This window comes from Bufo bufo, chromosome 1, assembly GCF_905171765.1.
Source record: "Bufo bufo chromosome 1, aBufBuf1.1, whole genome shotgun sequence".
Classification (NCBI taxonomy): Eukaryota; Metazoa; Chordata; class Amphibia; order Anura; family Bufonidae; genus Bufo; species Bufo bufo.
In genome coordinates, this window is record NC_053389.1 from 315,350,208 (window position 1) to 315,368,443 (window position 18,236).

General features: G+C 39.0%; 8 protein-coding genes across 20 annotated transcripts in view; all 8 read right to left on the reverse strand.

Moving 5' to 3' along the window:
* LOC121008577 (protocadherin gamma-C5-like) overlaps window positions 1–18,236 on the reverse strand; it is a 392,139-nt gene that overhangs the window by 66,139 nt on the left and 307,764 nt on the right. The gene's annotated exons all lie outside the window — the stretch shown is intronic.
* LOC121008669 (protocadherin gamma-C5-like) overlaps window positions 1–18,236 on the reverse strand; it is a 145,011-nt gene that overhangs the window by 51,067 nt on the left and 75,708 nt on the right.
* LOC121008655 (protocadherin gamma-C5-like) overlaps window positions 1–18,236 on the reverse strand; it is a 236,440-nt gene that overhangs the window by 51,051 nt on the left and 167,153 nt on the right.
* LOC121008687 (protocadherin gamma-C5-like) overlaps window positions 1–18,236 on the reverse strand; it is a 122,085-nt gene that overhangs the window by 21,115 nt on the left and 82,734 nt on the right.
* LOC121008696 (protocadherin gamma-C5-like) overlaps window positions 1–18,236 on the reverse strand; it is a 98,591-nt gene that overhangs the window by 21,115 nt on the left and 59,240 nt on the right.
* The window catches only part of LOC121008678 (protocadherin gamma-C5-like), a 71,827-nt gene that overhangs the window by 21,115 nt on the left and 32,476 nt on the right, over window positions 1–18,236 (reverse strand).
* The window catches only part of LOC121008664 (protocadherin gamma-C5-like), a 160,844-nt gene that overhangs the window by 21,106 nt on the left and 121,502 nt on the right, over window positions 1–18,236 (reverse strand).
* Window positions 9,805–12,564, reverse strand: LOC121008751 (protocadherin gamma-C5-like). The gene is given in 2 exon segments (XM_040441449.1): window positions 9,805–9,922; window positions 9,925–12,564. Coding segments are annotated over 2 exon segments (2,274 nt in total). The 5' UTR covers window positions 12,172–12,564; the 3' UTR covers window positions 9,805–9,895.

An 18,236-nucleotide genomic window follows, 5' to 3' on the forward strand; every position in this document is an offset into this window, starting at 1 on the left:
TTTTGAAAAATTAACAAAACCCTTAATCATTCAAATACTCCACACATGAAAAAGTCGCAAACTGCACGTTTGCAAGTTTTCCAACACCACTTGCGCAAACTTTTTTGCCTAAGTGGTGTTTATCCACTAGTCTTGCCACTTTCCCCGAAAACAGACATGGCAAGGGTGGGAAGATTGCAGGGCTGGCAGTCCCACCACATTTATCATCTTTATCACCTGTTTTCTGGCATGATGAGGCATACGGCAACCCCTTTAAAAATATGTTAATAGGTTACTGTGGGTTAAAATGCTATGTGTCGGGTTTCATTCTCCTTCTTCAGAGTGGGAGATGTTCTTCCTACTAAGTGTTGCCATTAATTGACTGTCAGGTTACACTGGCATCTTAATGTCTGCTCATGTTTAGCGGAACTTTAAGTAATTCTGACCACACAACATGAATGTCTTCACATACTAAATGTCTTTCCTACTATTGTACTTCTTCTTACTACCAGTAAAAAGTCAAGCTGTTGGTGTTCTTACTGGGGAAGCTGCTGGTGTGTTCACCATATGTGCTATGGCATCTATTAATGTCAATTATATGGGTCCAAAGTTAAGTTGGCCATGCATGTCCATTCACACATCCGTAGTGCATTGCGGATCCGCAATACACCCGGCCGTCACCCCCATAGAACTGCCTATTCTTGTCCGCAATTGGGGACAAGAATAGGACATGTTCTATTTTCTTGCTGAGCTGCGGACCGGAAGATCGGGGCCTGCTCCGGAAATGCGGATGGGGAGAGTACACTGTGTGCTCTGCGCATCCATTCCTGCCCCATTGAGAATGAATGGGTCTGCACCAGTTCCGGATATTGCGGAACGGATGCGGACCCATTCCACGAATGTGTGAATGGAGCCTTAGATAGAAGTTGGTTGATGGTTGAACAGCAGTTGAACAAGCAATCATCTGGTAAATGTTTGTTTCACAGATATTGCCACAGTCCACATTTGCCATTACAGTTTAAACTGCCAATACATGTTCAAGGTAAAACAGTCTTTCTGGGAATGTTCTTTCAAAATTAGTGTTTTGCTTTGCAGTATCTCTCTGGCTAGAAGCAAGTCGGAGACTGCCTTCTATGACTTCCATATTTCCAAAAAGGTCATATGAGGAAACCCCTTTAACTGCTTATGTTCAACTGCAGACAATTTATACGAAAATTGTACAAATGTTAGAACTACATACAAGAAATTACAGTATCTATTTCTGCCTATGACAAATATTGGCATTTGATGCCTAAATATGATTTACTTATTGCAGAGCAGTAGATGTGCTCACAGCTTCCACAGTATGCTATGTTAAAATCCAAACACATGCACTGATCTAGGAGACAGAAGTAGTTTGGTTACTTATCTCTTCTACTTATAGATGGGATGTGTGCATAGCTCCCAATGGACATACAGTATCATTTATGTCACTGGCCAACAATGGCTATAAATAAGCAATTAATCCATCAACCTATGCACACAGAGCTACCATCTACATTTGTATATACACGGTAATAGAAGAAAAAAGTCCAGCGGGAGCACCAACCCAGATGCGGGTGCAAGGTCCAACGTAGGGTAATGGCAGCACCCGATAATATAAAGACGAAAAAGTAGGACTGCACTCCGGAGTAGTAGTGAAGTGAAGGTTTTTATTCACCCATAGTATGGCAAACTTGCGACGTTTCAGCTCTAATTATTGCACCATATAGATTTTCCCAAGGTGACAGCAGACATAAAGGCAGTAGTAGTGTTTTACTTTACATGATACATCAAATTTAATACTGTTTGACAGCAGTTTCATGTAGAATTGAAAACAGCCCTTTATAGCCTGACTGCTTGGTAATGATATAAACAAGTCTACCGTGAAAACTCTTCAAAGACCACCTCTTTGTGAAAACCGTCCCTTAATAATACAGATTACCTGTGACACCAAATATTATATCATATACTATGCATTCCACTATATATTATAATATATATAATGCATTCTACTTTAAATATGACCGCCCCACTAGAATGGTGAAAGATATATGTATAGAAATTCCTTCTTGGCAATACGTTCTTAAATTTGAGAAGAAACTACAATGCATCAAAACTAATATAAATACAATCATATGACCTAAGTGGCTTTGCAATTAAAACACATTTGCCAAGAAAGGTAAAAAAAAGCAAGAATATATCTATTTCCAACTTTACATGTTACAAGTCCAAATGTGGTTAATTTGACAGTATGTGGTTAATTATACAACTGCTTTTTAGGCTAATGATCAGTATAATGTGTATTTAGAAAATATTAAGTAATAAAAATGTTAAGTTGTCTATTTGTTACCTCACCTGATTGGTTCCCTTCAACCCATTAATACCAGAGACTATATCAGTTTCATTGATTGTCATTTTCAGGGTGGGGAAATTAAGAGGTCTTGGAAATGTGAAATTGTCTATATCAGTTGAAAGAAAACAGGCTCAGTAGCATTGCCTTTGGGGGTCTGAGGGCACCATCCTAACCTCCATGTATTTTAAGGTCCCATCCATATTCAAATGAAGTATTGGCTTATACTGTTCTGTGTAATATTTGGGTTGAGGTTGTTTTGCACAGCACAAATAGCCACCAGAATCTTTCCTTAGACATCTAACTATCAATATAATGAATGTAACAAAAGAAACCACACTAATGGCTGCCAAGGCAATGATTAAGTACAGGATCATGTTTTTGTTAGGGGTATTGGAAAGAAATGTTTGAGACTTATGCTCCTGTAGAGCTTTGTCTTCAACTGTAAAGATTATAGTGATCGAGGAGGACAAGCAAGGTTCACCATGATCCTTAACCAAAATAACGAGCCTTTGTTCGACCTGATCAGCATCCTGGAAAGGCCGAAGACTTCTGATTTCCACAGTATGAGCAGATATTTGAAACAAAGATGGATCTGTGGCATTTTGTATATTATAAAGTAGCCATGCATTACAACCTGAATCTGAATCCAAAGCAGACACTTTTGTAATCTATACTCCAGAAGAAGTAAATTTCGATATACTTTTATGGGAGGTATAATCTGCAGAATATTCAGGATACAATATTTTCAGAAAAATATCATTTTTATCTTGAACAAAGATAAAAACATTAGTGGTTGAAGAGCGTTTTGGAGAACCTGAATCTTCCATTTTGACGGTTACCTTAATCACCTGGGTGATCTAATAATCAAAGGAATGTTGTACATAAATATTTCCATGTCTACAAGTGAGTAAACCAAATATGAGTTTAATTCCTCATCTAGATCTACAGCAGACACTCTAGAGAGTAAACTACCAGGGTCATTATTTTCATCTATGAAGGCATTAAAATGCTATTGAGAAAATATAGGAGAGATATTTTTGAAGATAGAAGTCTGGGTGCTTAATGACGGCGATGTCTGATCAGTGTGGGGGGAAAACTCCACACTGAACACAGGATGGAAGGGGAACAGTAACTGGGCCTGGAAACTAGGGAAGGAACAGGTCACCTCCTAAACAACCCTAATCCGGGCCCTAACTACCTATCAATATGAATAGACCTTGAAGGTAGGAATATTCATAAGCTGGATACCTAGGCCCTTATATCCCTATAAGGCCCTGAAATGAGGTTAGGACCAGAGACAACCCATTCCTCCCCAGATGGACGAATGGAAGTCTCTGTCTCAGGCCCAGATACAAACAACAGGGAATATAACAAACACAATACAATAAGAAAAGACAAGACTTAGCTGAAAGTAGAAAACTGTCAACTCCAGAAACACCACATAGTACGACTAAGCAGCTAGTTAAAAGACAGGAAGAAAATCTATAAACCGCACCTCCAAGAGTGAGAAGCGGCTACTTATGGAAAAGGTAATTTACCAACAAGCAACACCTGAAGCAAGGGGTGTGGCATTCACCAAAACACAGACACAATAAGATCCACAGGGAACTTGTCAATTTAACCCATGAGTTGCCAGTCTCTCTGATCTCCTGGTATCTGCCACGGGAACGTCAATGACAGGCGAACCATGATCTTTGGCAATTAGCTTGAGAGTGTAAAGAGATACTTTTTCTCTGTCAAGAAGTCCATCTGTTATTATTGAAAATTGGTTATTAAATTGCTTGATTTTAAATGGCAAGTTAGGTGATAATTCCAACTTCACTTCACCATTTGTTCCAGAATCTTTATCTTTTACACTTAGAAATCCAACAGCTGTTCCAATTGCAGCATTTTCAGGCACTGAATTGACCAGATATGTTAGAAAGATCTCTGGAGAGTTATCGTTAATATATTTTATTTCAATAATTACTAGGCAACCATTGTCCATTTCTGGTATACCTCTGTCCTTTGCTCTAATATTCATAATTAACCACACCCTTGACAGAGATTTCTCCTGTTTGTTGGTTTAAGTAAAATAATTGCTTTACAGAATCCAATGTATTGTAGTCAAAAAATATCCAATTTCTCCATTGAGACCTTCATCTAAGTCTGTGAATGACTAAGGAAGTCCCATATTTTGGAGGTTTTCCATCATCAACAGCAGTGATGAGAAGTTTATGGCTTCTTTGGTCTTCTCTGTCTAAGGTCTTCTCTATAATTAATTCTGAAATCATAGTCCTATCTTTTTTTTTTTCTTACAGACAATTTGAAATAGGGACTTGAACTTAATATGTATTGAGATACTCCATACATGCCTGTATCTAGATCCTGTGCACTTTGCAAGGGAAATCGAGTGCCTGGACTTGCAAGAGCTTCCAAAAATCTAATGGTTTGTACATTTGTTGAGATTTTGGGAGAATTATCATTTATGTCAATGATTTCTATCTCCAAACTAAACAGCTCCAGAGGCTGTTCAATTATTATTTCTAGAGTCACAAAGCATCTTATCCCAGACACACACAAGGTTTCTCTGGCCAATCTCTCTTTAACTATTAAATGTCCATTGTCCTGGCTCACAGAAAAATAGCTTGAGATCTCTTCAGAACCTAATCTCGTCATTCACATAAAAATATCTGCAATATTGAACTTGAGATCCTGAGCTATATTGCCTACACATGTCCCAGGCTCTGACCCTTCAGTAATGGAATAATGAAGCTGCCCAGAGCACCAGCCCCATTTATAAAGAAAGAGGAGAAACAGTATTTGCCATTCCCAAAGCTTGCACACGAACGTTCTGCATCCGTTCCGTGCATTGGGGACCGCAATTTTTGGTCCTCAATGCACGGTCAACTTGAATCGGTCCGTGATCCGTCCACACTAAAAAAAAAATAGAACAAGTTCTATTTTTTTGCGGTGCGGAGGCACGGACAGAAACACCACGGAAGCACTCCGTAGTGCTTCCGTGGGGCTCCGTTCCGTGCTTCCGTTCCGCATCTCTGTGATTGCAGACCCATTCAAGTGAATGCGTCCGCATCCGTGATGCGGAGTGCACAGGGGCCGGTGCCCGTGTATTGGGAACCCGCCTTATGCGGGCCACAATACGGCCATGGGCAGACAACATTCGTGTGCAAGAGGCCTTAAGATGAGGGTGCCCATAATGTAAATCCTTGAAGGGTTTCTGTCACTAGAATTTTCAGTATTAAACTGGCTGACATTAGAGAGGTGCTAATGTCAGCTGCATCTAACTCTGCTATTCTAATAATTACCCGTGCCCCCGTTACTTTAGAATTCTTACTTTTATAATATGTAAGGAGCAGGGGGGGCATTGCTCCTGCACCTAGAGGCTCCCGTCTCCTACCTCAAGTCACACCTTCCAAGTGTTGATTGACAGGGCCAGGCATCGTTTGCATCCTTCTGCCTGCCCTGTGCCCTGGGAAAATCTCGCGACGTTCGGTATTCTGCGCAGACACGGTGAGGATGAGCAGTAACGGGGGCACGGATAATCAATAGAATAGCAGAGTTAGATGCAGCTGGCATTAGCACATCGCTAATGTCAGCCAGTTTAATACTGAAAATGAAATAAATAAATAGATGATCCATATCATCTATTTACCCAGGATTTTGTATCGGCGCAACAGCTGTAAATTATGTGCTACTGAAGAGCTAGGAAGGAGATTCACTGAGACAGGGGGAGGAGATTATATATATAAGATGGGCAGATTCTTTTGCTAGAAATAAGGTGACTGGTTGGTACCAGTGCCCTCTGCTGGCCATGTTTAATTATTGCATTTTACAACTTTAAACAATTAGGCCACAGAAAGCATTTTAAATTTTAAGATCAATATTACATTTTGTACTAGTTAAAGAATTATAGTTATCTGATTATATTTTAAAAGAGTTCTACATCTATATGGAGATGAGGTAAAAGGAAGCATTCTAATATACTTTTCAGTTCCTTTATACATACATTGCCCTTATGACTGTGTGTTAGCAAACTGGGATTAAATTTTTTGCCACTCGAAAGGATATTTTTCATTTCTTAAAAATGTATACAGTAAAAGAGAAGAGGCCATTTTATATCTAGACCATAATAACATTAATTAAGCTCTGCAAGAATCAGTATGTTCTACATTATGCATATACAATAAAAAGAAATCAAAATGATCAAAGTTGGAAAAAAGTCTAAAAATCTATATTTTCCTATATTTCCACTAGAGGACGCCATTAGCGATGAGTGAATTTCCTGAAATTCAATTCAGATTTGATTTAGCCGAATTGGTGGCCTGATTCAATTCAGCGCTGAAGAAATATGAACTAATTCTAAAGTGCTCCAATCGCCCTGAAATGTTATGGATCCTATACAACTCCTTCCAGGCTCTTTAACATATGACATAATTAATAATGTCAGAGTGACAACAACATACTGTATATGGCTATGGGTAAATGGATAGTAGCAGGTGGAAGTAAATAGCCTATTTAAAAGCACACTGCAGCACTGTTAGACTTCTTACTTTTTTGTTTTATAGTCCAAAACTTTTAGTTTTTTTGGTTGCAAATGCCTTTTGGTGTCTATACACAGACACCTCCTGGGGTCATATGATCTTCCTTCATCTTTCCTGTCTTATGATCTAAAAAAAAGGCTGACACCATTTTGCAAATTACGACCAAAATGAATCGCCAAAAATTAGGATTCTGTTTCAATTCAGTATGAACCAAATCGATTAGCTCATCTCTCACTGCCATGTTTGGAGTCCGGGAGCAGTCATTAAATATCCACAGATGTACAAGACCTAAATTGGCATATTACCCACAAATCTGGTTGCACTCTCAATAGAATTCAACCCTAGCTTATGCCTTATTTGATCTTCTTAGACTAAGGTCTGCTGTATAATTAATTCTGGGCTCATAGTCTCTTGTTTTATTTTCTTAACAGACCTGAATTCGGCATGTATTGAGATACTCCATATATGACCATACCTAGATCCTGTGCACTTTCGAGGGGAAATCAGCTGCTTAGACTGGCAATTCAAACATTATAATGGTTTGTGCATCGGTGAAGAACTTTGGAAAAACGAAACTTAACCCTTGTCCTAATGTTTATTAGGACATGTGAATGTGACAAAGCAGATAGATGCTACTTTCCTGCCTGGCAAATGTGAACCTAAACTTAGCAGCTAGACAAGCAACAAGATCAGTGGTGCCAGATTATCACCAAGAAGACTTCATTTTGAGAAGGAGTTCTATACTGTACCTATATATGAGACTTTCGTTTAGGATAAAGAAGGGATTTGGGGATGATTACTTGTTTTTTACTTTTGCTCGCACACAACATACAATTATAATGTCCTCCTAGCAGATACAATGTAAATACACAAGATAATGATGCAACTGTCTGTATGGCTTTCTCAATAAGAACCAGCATGTAAAACTCTGACTAATGAGGCCTGTTGGGTTTATAAGCAGTCAGTGAAACAATTACCATAATAGAAATACTATAGTAATCCCCAGGAAGTGGCAGCAAGTGCTCCTTTTAACAGTACCAATACCACAGGTTACATTAAGTATTATATGATGGCCATTGAAATTTATGAGCATAGATGTGCTGCATTGCCCAACATTTTAACCATCCTTCCCTGGACATTTTTAAGATCTGGCACAATTAGATCACAAATACACAGTTTTGGCACATTTCCATAAGCCTTGTCCACCTATAAGGTCCAAATCAAGGATCTTTGGAAGGGATGTAACATTTTTGCAGCCCCTCTAAACTATTTTGGGAGATCCCAAATGAGGAACATCTCTCAATATCTTAATAAGGTATTTGAAAATGAGTTTTCAAAACCAGATTACCCCCTTAACTGTAATCCCTTTACATTTTGGCAGATTATACAAACAGTATAAAATATAGGGTTAAAATTATTTTACACAAAAGATTTTAGCGGTAAAAAATTCTGTATCTAGCACCATCAGGAAAGGGTAAATAAAATATTTGGTGCAATGTGAATGGAAGCCATGCATTACATATTTTCTGTGTTAAAGAGAGTCTGTCACCAGAAAATTAACTGGTAAACCAGGCACAATGTCATGTAGGGCTAGCTCTTCTGAATTTAATGATACCATTCACTTAGCGATTTGTTTCTTTATTCTCAGGAGAACATACTTATACTCAAAATGAGCAGTTAAGTGCACTGAGGGTGGGCCCCAGCCACTCTGTACACCTTGCTTCTCCTGCTTCCTCTGCCCTCCCCTCCATCTTCCCCTTGTTTGACATGGCCAAGGGAGAAGACTAGATTAGTGTCATCAAGATGTGTATTTTTCTATGACAGCTCTGAAAATCGACTGAAAAACTGAATTCTGTATGCCTGTATGCTATTGGGTCTCAAGCCAACCAGCTGTATCTGACTTCTAGATTGTGGCCATCTTATCTGACAGGCTTCTATAGCATAAACTAAACCCAGGAAAGTTTTGTTAGTATTTCAGCATTTGGTCCCAAACATTATATAGATCCAGCTGTTCATATGTTAAGGGAGTTTTCTCACTTCACCAAATGACATATATCATGTAGACAAAGTTAATACAAGGCACTTACCAATGTATTGTGATTGTCCATATTGCTTCCTTTGATTCATTTTTCCATCACATTATACACTGCTCCTTTCCAGGGGTTATGGTCACTGCTGCAATCTAGCCATAGTGGCCATGCTTCCTCACTGAGGAAAAAGTGCCAGCCTCTCTGGGGGCGAGGACCATGGGAGCCCGCATAGGCACGTATGTGCAGCAGTTCCAGTCCCGGCCACCTTGTATCTGTGCTACAGCGGTGGCTGTAATCCCTGGAAACGTGATGGAAATGTGATGGAAAAATTAAATCAAGCCAGCAAAGGAGGCAATATGGATAATAACAATACATTAGTAAGTGTCTTGTATTAACTTTGTCTTCATGATAAATGTCTCAAGTGAGACAACCCTTCAATAGCAGTAGTGAACGGCAAGCACCTTTGTCAGCAAAAGGCTGACACCTAAATGCAATACTGTCATCTCACTAAAATATGCTAATGTTAGCCTAAAGGATATTTTTGACATGATTTTGACATGTATAAATTAAGCACACTTTTGTTCCTAAAACGTTATATCATTTTTATGTAATTAGTAGAGACCACTTATTAATATAGAATTGCTGTACATAATACTACCAATAACAGAATATGACCATTACAACATATATGACCAACATGTCTGTTTAATCCACCTAATCATTTCTTCATGCTTCTTGTCTTGATTAAGGGAAGCATGTCAAATAAAAAAAAACATAAAAAAGTACATTTGTAATGTGTGTATTGTCTCACCTGATTGCCTACCAAGGTGTTAGAAGATGAAGCATTAGCCTCACTCATCAAATCCTTTAACTGAGGAAAATTTTGATGTTTCATGAATGCAAGGTCATTGTCTGTTGCTGAAGGAAAACATGTAGGATAACATGGTCCCTGAGCTTCTGGTGGAACCATTCTAACCTCCATGTACTTTAATGTTCCATCATTGTTCAAGAAAAGAGTTGGTTGATATTGATCCACATATTGTTTAGAATGTGATTTGTTTGGTAGGCAAACCCCACAACTGCTGCTGCCATTCTCCTGTTTTAAACATTTCCAAATCAAAATGAAAAAAGTCACAAGTGAAACCAAACTAATTGCAACCAAGGAAATTATAAGATACAACGTCATGTCATTAGTTATCTTGTAATTTGTAAGGTCTTGGGATTTAGGACTTTCATTCATCACACTGTCTAATATGTTGACAAGCAAAGTTACTGTAGCTGACAAAGAAGGTTCTCCATGATCACTTACTGAAATCACAAGTTTCTGTTCTAAAATATCCACTTCTTCTAGTCCTTGAACAGTTCTTATTTCTCCGCTAGCTTCAGAAATTCTAAATAATTGAGGATTTGTGGAATCAACAATCTTATAATGTAACCAAGCATTGTGACCTGAATCTACATCCACTGCAGACACCTTTGTGACCAGATAACCAGCTGCTGCTGATTTTGGAAGTTTCTGTTGAGGAATATGCTCTCCTGAATTATCCGGATACAGCACAGTTGGGTGGTTGTCATTTGTATCCAAAACAAAAATAAAAACTGAAGCATTAGAAGATAACCTTGGAGATCCAGAATCTTCAACCTTCACTGTAATTTTTAATACTTGAGTTTGCTCATAATCAAAGGAACGTTGGGCAAAGATCTCACCACTTTCTGAGTTTATGTACACAAAAGATGATATGGAGAAACCATCTACCTGTCTTTCTAGTATAGAATATGTTAATTCTGAATTAACCCCTTCATCTAAATCCGAGGCAAACAGTGTACATAATAAACTGCCAGCCTTATTATTCTCTTTAATGAAAGCATTGTAAGCTGACTGATGAAATACTGGTGGATTATCATTGACATCTGAAATGTTAAGGGTTATTTTAGTTTCTGTGTGCAAAGGAGGAGAACCGAGATCAGATGCCATTACAATGATTTCATATTGAGCATGTTTTTCTCTATCTAGCCAACCATCAGTTACCAGTGAGTAACGATTATTGAGATTGCGAAATTTAAATGGAAGGTTTGGAGATGTCGCTAATTGTATTTCTCCATTCTTACCGGAATCCTTGTCTTGTGCAACCAGAAATCCAATCAGTGTACCCAGGGCAGTATTTTCAGGGACAGCATTTGTGGCAGAAGTGAATATAATCTTGGGTGGGTTATCGTTTACATCTTGTATTTCCACTTGAACAATACAGCGTCCTTCTAGTTCTGGTATTCCTTTGTCTACTGCTCTGATAGATAACTCCCAGAAATGACTGTCTTCATAGTCCACAAGTCCCTGAACAAAAACCTCCCCAGTTTTTGTGTTTATATCAAACAAAGCTTTAGCAGATTCTGATGTATGATCATCAAAGGAATATTCAATTTCTGAGTTTGCTCCTTCATCAAGATCTATAGCATTCATTTTTATGATGACTGTTTTTGGAGGAGCATTTTCTAATAAATTGACCCTATATATAGATTCATCAAACAATGGTGCATTATCATTTATATCTAAAACAATTATAGTTATCTGAGTAGACCCAGACCTCGCTGGTTCTCCACTGTCTATAGCTGTAAGATCAAGCTTATGTTCCTTTTTTTCTTCTCTGTCTAATATTTTTTCCAGTATCAATTCAGGTATTAGAATTCCATCTTTCCGAGTTTTTACAGACAAAGAAAAGAATGGGTTTGCATTTATCCTATACTGGGTAACACTATTCATACCGATATCTGGATCCTGTGCAATTTCTAGTGGGAATCGGACACCAGGAATTGTCACCAATTCTGTTATCCTCAAAATACGATTAATGTTAGAAAAAGCTGGGGCATTATCATTTATATCCAATATTTCTATTTCTACACTAAAGAGCTGCACAGGGTTCTCAGTTATAGCCTCCAAATGCAGGAAGCAGCTATGGCTGGATCCACACAAGCTTTCTCTGTCAATTTTATTTTTCACAGTCAGAACTCCACTCCCTTGATCCACATCAAAATATCTGCTCTTGCTTTCAGGTCTTAGATGCAATCTCTGTTTATTAGTGCCTGAAACACTAATTCCTAGATCCTGTATTATATTCCCTACAAATGTTCCTGGCTCCAACTCCTCATAGATGGAATAATATAGCTGTCCAGAGACCCAGCCCCAGTTACAACATATAAAGAGAAACGCCACTTGCCATTTCCAAGCCTTTGCTGAGCTTCGGATGTTCATTACTTAAATCTCTTTCTTCTTATAACAAGAAATGCAGGTCCTTTTACAATCCCATGAGGTTCTAGACTGTTCTTAAATACATCCAGAAAGAGAAACGTCATCCAGGGCATTTAAAAATATCCAGAGAGTACCCAACAAAGCAGCAGCTCTGCTTTGTGTGTCGGTGAGAAGATGGAGGTTGATTCACTGAGCCAGGAGGAGGGCAGAGCTTGAATGACATGAGCAGATCCCCTTATATTTAGCAGCTCAGATAAAGATTAGAAGACAGGCTTGCCCTCTTCTGGCCAAAGGTATGAACTACATTTATTACTACGATTATCTATTATTTAAAGTGAAAAATAAAAGAAGACAAACGTAACAAAAAAAAAAACACAAAAAAGCAGCTGCTTGTGCTATGATTTTATACTCCTTCTATTCTGTAAGTAGATAATGTGTAGCATATTGAAACACATTAATAAGCATATATTTTCCTAGCAAAACATTAAAATCACTTAATAATGTCTAAAAAGTATTGGCTGCAACCAGTCTTCCTAGTAGTTCTTAGTTTTCACTGTAATCAGAGAAAACAATTTTATAAACAACAGCACAACTTCAATCCCACCAAAATTAAAACCCACCATAGTTTTTTTTACCCTGACCCAAGATAAATCTAAGTATTTTCATGACTGCTTCACTGTAGCCAGACTCATGTTGCTGAGGAAGGTCACCTTAGACCAAAACGCCACTATTAATGGGTGGTTATATTCTGTTATCATATGTAATATTCTGGTAGAAAACCTATTGATTCAAGCTTCCATTGAGTCCCGCAGTATCTTCTATTTTAATTGTTTGACCTTACATCTGGCACCACTTAACACAAGGAGTGCTGGTAACAATACAATAATATTAAAAATTTGAAGCCACATTTCTTACAGAAATCACACTTCATGAAACAGTAAGTTAGTACATAGTTACATAGTTAATATGGTTGTAAAAGACAAACGTCCATCAAGTTCAGCCAAGGGATAGGTGGGGACGCGATTCCCAGAAGTTAGTGAGACTCAGATTTCTACACGTTTTCATAAGCATTTATATTTTTTACTTTTTGAAACTGTCCACTGTTTCTGCTGTAACCACGTCCTGAGGAAGTCTATTCCACAGCTTCTCAGTTCTTGCAGTAAAGAAGCTTTGAAGCTTCCGGAGACTGAACTTTTTCCTCTCCAATCGGAGGCATTGCCCCCTTGTCTTTTGAGCACATTTTACAGCTTTTCGCCATATTTTTTGTACGGCCCATTAATATACTTGTATAGGTTAATCATGTCCCCCCCTTAGACGTCTCTTCTCAAGACTAAATAAATTCAATTCTTTTAATCTTTCTTCATAACTAAGACCCTCCATGCCCCTTATCAGTTTAGTCGCTCTCCTCTGTACTTTTTCCAGCTGCAGTGCATCCTTTCTATGCCCAGAACTGGACTGCGTATTCCAGATGAGGCCGCACCAGCGCTTTGTAAAGTGGTAGTATTACATCCTTTCCCCGTGAGTCCATGCCTCGTTTAATGCATGACAATATCCTGGTGGCCTTAGAAGGAGCTGATTGACATTGTGTGCTGTAATTTAATCTACCATCCACAAGGACACCCAAATCCTTCTCTTTAAGTGACTCTCCCAGTGCTACATCACCTAGGACATATGAAGCACAGCGATTATTACTACCAAGATGCATAACTTTACATTTGTCCACATTGAACCTCATTTGCCAAGTTGATGCCCAATCACTCAGAGTGTTCAAGTCAGCTTGTAGTTTGTGGACATCTTCCATGGACCATACAGTTCTATACAGCTTAGTGTCATCTGCAAAAATAAATATGGTGCTATTAATCCCGTCCTCAATATCATTAATAAATAAATTAAATAATAGAGGACCCAGCACTGAACCTTGGGGTACACCACTTCTAACCTGGGACCATTCTGAAAAGGAATCATTGACCACAACTCTCCGGACACGGTCCTTCAGCCAGTTTTCAATCCAATTACAAACTATACTTTCCAAGCCAATAGACCTTACTTTACTTATTAAGCATCTATGAGGGACAGTATCAAAAGCATTTGCAAAATCCAGAAACACTAAATCCACAGCCGCCCCTCTGTCCAGGCTACTACTCACCTCCTCATAAAAACAAATCAGGTTTGTCTGACAACTTCTGTCCTTGGTAAACCCATGCTGTTTATCACTTATAATATTATTTATAGTCACATACTCCTGTATATAGTCCCTTAAGATTCCTTCAAACATTTTTCCCACAACAGAAGTTAAACTAACTGGTCTATAATTACCTGTGGAGGACCTTGATCCTTTTTTTAATATGGGCACCACATTTGCCTTGTAAAAATATATGATGGCAAGCCACAGCTATGAAGGGGACAAGCTCTGTGAAGGAACTGTGGCCTTTGGCATACATCTTCTATAGGTTAAATGAAATAGCCCAGTGAATCTCTAAAGGCAGATTTACACTGCACAATTTTCAGGCCTATTAACATGAATAAAAATTACTATCAGCACAGATTTTTTTATAGTAGACCCATATAAATGTGCCGCAGATTATCCTTGATGTGTACACAGAAAACAAAGTTTCTAAGCAGCAGATCAAGCTGTGTACAGTGACCTGCTGCCCAGAAACAATGGCCCTAATTTATCATACCTTCACTCCAGAATTCTGGCGTCAAAAAGTAAAAAAAAATAGAGCTTTTGCGACTTTTTGCACTCTCTTGCGCAAACTTTTGCGACTTTTTGCATTTTTACACCACTCACTCCAGTTTTGTATTAAACCGTCAAAAATGGTGTGTGGTTAGCTATGTTAATGAGTTTCACTCTAGATTTATCAATGATATTATTTTTTTAAGTCGCAAAAAAGTCACAATCTCACTTCAGGAGGAGGGTGGAGTAGGAAAACTGGAGTAGCTTCTCTAGACAAAAGTGTCAGGTCTAATTATAAGATAAATTTATTAAGGAACATGAGACATTTGATAAATGTGACATAAAGTACTCCAATGCAGACTTTAGCAAAACTGACTTCAAATTTTCCCCTCATGATAAATTCCCCCCAATGAATCTGTAGGAAGACAAGTGACAACAGTAGCGATAACTTGTTCCCATAAAGGAGAAGAGATTGCCGCATGTAACTGCAGCTCTTTCCTCCACTGACAAGCAGGAAGTTATCAGGAAGGAACAATCCGCATGCGCAGACCGAAAAAAATGTGAAAAAAATAAATGTCGGATCCGTTCTTCCGGATGACACCGAAAAGATGGTTCCAGCATTTAAATGCATTTGAAAGACAGATCAGGATCCTGATCAGTCTTACAAATGCCATCAGTTGGCATACGTTTTGACGAATCCGGCAGGTAGTTCCTGTGGAGGAACTGCTTGCCGGATCACTCTGCCGCAAGTGTGAAAGTACCCTTACCCAAACTATTTTCATCCGACTGGAGGATCGGGGAAATTATCAGGCACTTACCACAATAAATCACCATCGCGGAAATTCCTCAAGAAGCGCAGGTAGGTGTGATTTTATCATGAATTGCTAACATTAGTAACAAGAGGACGGTCATGTGGTAGAATTCCAGTTCCAGTACTACCGATATTAAAGGGATTCTGTCACCAGTTTTTTACCCCCCCATTTAAAAATATGGTTATGTTCATGGAGCACTAGCGATTCCTAATGGGGTCTTATAACCGAAATCTGTAGGCTCATTTTGTCTAAAAAACGTTATAACTAACCTGTCATTCATCTCACAAAGGTGCCCAAGGGGATGCTCATGTCTTCCAGATGCCGCCCGCACCCGCCGCCGTTCGTGCCCAGGTCCTCCTTTGCTGTCATCAGCGCCGCCTCAGAATCCTTTGCTACGCCTCCGGCTCTCGCTCACTCCCCCCTCCTTCTTCTCTAACATCCTGCGTGCGCACAGGCCTCTGACAGGCTGGCGCCAGTGTTCAGGTCATGGGGAGGTTGAGCGAAGTGCCGGCGTATGCGCACTTCGCTCCATGAAGCCGAATGGAGAAGTCTGCACGTGCGCATCAGGCACAGGCCTGTGCGCACGCGCGGGATGTTAGAGAAGAAGGAGGGGGGAGTGAGGGAGAGCCGGAGGCGTAGCAAAGGATTCTGAGGCGGCGCTGATGACAGCAAAGGAGGAGCTGGGCACGAACAGCGGCGGGTGCGGGCGGCATCTGGAAGACATGAGCATCCCCTTGGGCACCTTTGTGAGATGAATGACAGGTTAGTTATAACGTTTTTTAGACAAAATGAGCCTACAGATTTCGGTTATAAGACCACATTAGGAATCGCTAGAGCTCCATGAACATAACCATATTTTTAAATAGGGGGGGAAAAACTGGTGACAGAATCCCTTTAAGGTTTTAGAGTAAGTGCATGAATTCTCATTTTGGTTAAAAAAAAGTCACCTAGCAGTCAATAGTGCCCTTCAGTCCATAGTTATTGCAACAATCAGTAATTGTATCAGAAGCTCATACAGATGTAGCAGTGAAACAAATGTCTTGAGATGCTGCCTAGGTAAAATTTTGTGAAAGAGAGATGTTAATCTGTGTTCCTCAAAAATATATATGCGTTGTCTGGGGGTACTCTTTCTCATTATGGAGACCGCCAACTATGCAAAGTATGTGTGCGTAGTATTGCTGATTATCTTTCCCAGAAACCCAGAGGGGCATTGCCTGGAATATAATACTGAGCACACGTACTCTGCATAATAGGCACTCTCACCTGAGACAACACATATATTTTGACGAGAAATACAGAGTAGCATACTGGTCTCTCACTCCTCTGCTTTGTGTCAAGCCGAACTCTTTGAGAAATTTGGAACAAATCACAAACTGGTATAATCGATTTGCTCATCCTTAATCCTAGCCATTTATCTCCCTTTGTGAACCCCGAATCAAAGAATCTTGACAGAGGGAGATACCTCTCTTTTTCCATCACTGTATTACATTATCAATGGCACAGCTGCTGATTTATTTGCTCCTCTATAAAAAATAAAAATAAAAAGTTAAACTTATCCTGCAAAATGCAAGTCATGATATGGCTATGTCAATGGGAAAATAACTTCTCAAAGCCCAAAAATAGGCCAGTCCTTAAAGAAGACCCATCACTGTTCCTGACATGTCTGTTTTAACAAATAACTATAATACACAAGTTGCCAGTGTCAGGTTGTGTAGTGGCACACCACTTTGACAAAGGAAATTATAAACCTCAATCTATTGAAAAAAATATTCAGGAGAAATCGCTCTATTCAATTTATTACTGCGCTATGTAAGCATATTTGTTTTCTGAGTACTTTTTGTGAGTGACCATTTTAAATCACTTAAATATATAGGGTCCTATGAGAAGGAGCAGAGTATAGGCTGATAATGTAGTAGCAACATAAGACAGGAGCACCCGGTACAGTACTGTGTGTATGACAGCACCATGCAATGTAGCCCAGAAGCGAAACCGCCAAGAAAGTAAAACTTTATATTTCCAGCTTTTTACTGGTCACCCATATGGAACAATTCTGCTGTACAGTACTTCAACTTAAAAAAGGCAGACATACAGACAAGACTTCGCACATGGGGACCAATCAAAGATATTGAAAGTAACGATGCTGTGGACGTCTTTTTAATCGCCCCTTTAATGTACTGTATGTGTTATTAAGTGCCATAAATAAAGAATAAAAATATGGGCAATCCATTTGCTATTCCCTTGATTGATCATTGTATATAATATTTGTACATTAAAATTAGTAGTCAGGGAATTTCTTCAGATTGGATTTGGTCGACTTGGTCAGGAGAATCTATTTGGGTCTGACCTGAATCAGTTGCCCTAAAAAGTTGTGGATGACATCTCCTAGGACTGTATGCAACTCATTTTAGGCTCTTTTATGCCAAGCCAGTATCCCAAAGTGACAGCATGATATATGGCTATGGGTAAATTGGTGACTACTGGTGGTGACAAACAGCGTCTTCAAAAACAAACTACACGGTAGAATTTTAATGTTTTAAAAAAATGCTCAGAAAAATGTTTGCTTTTTGTCTGTACACACA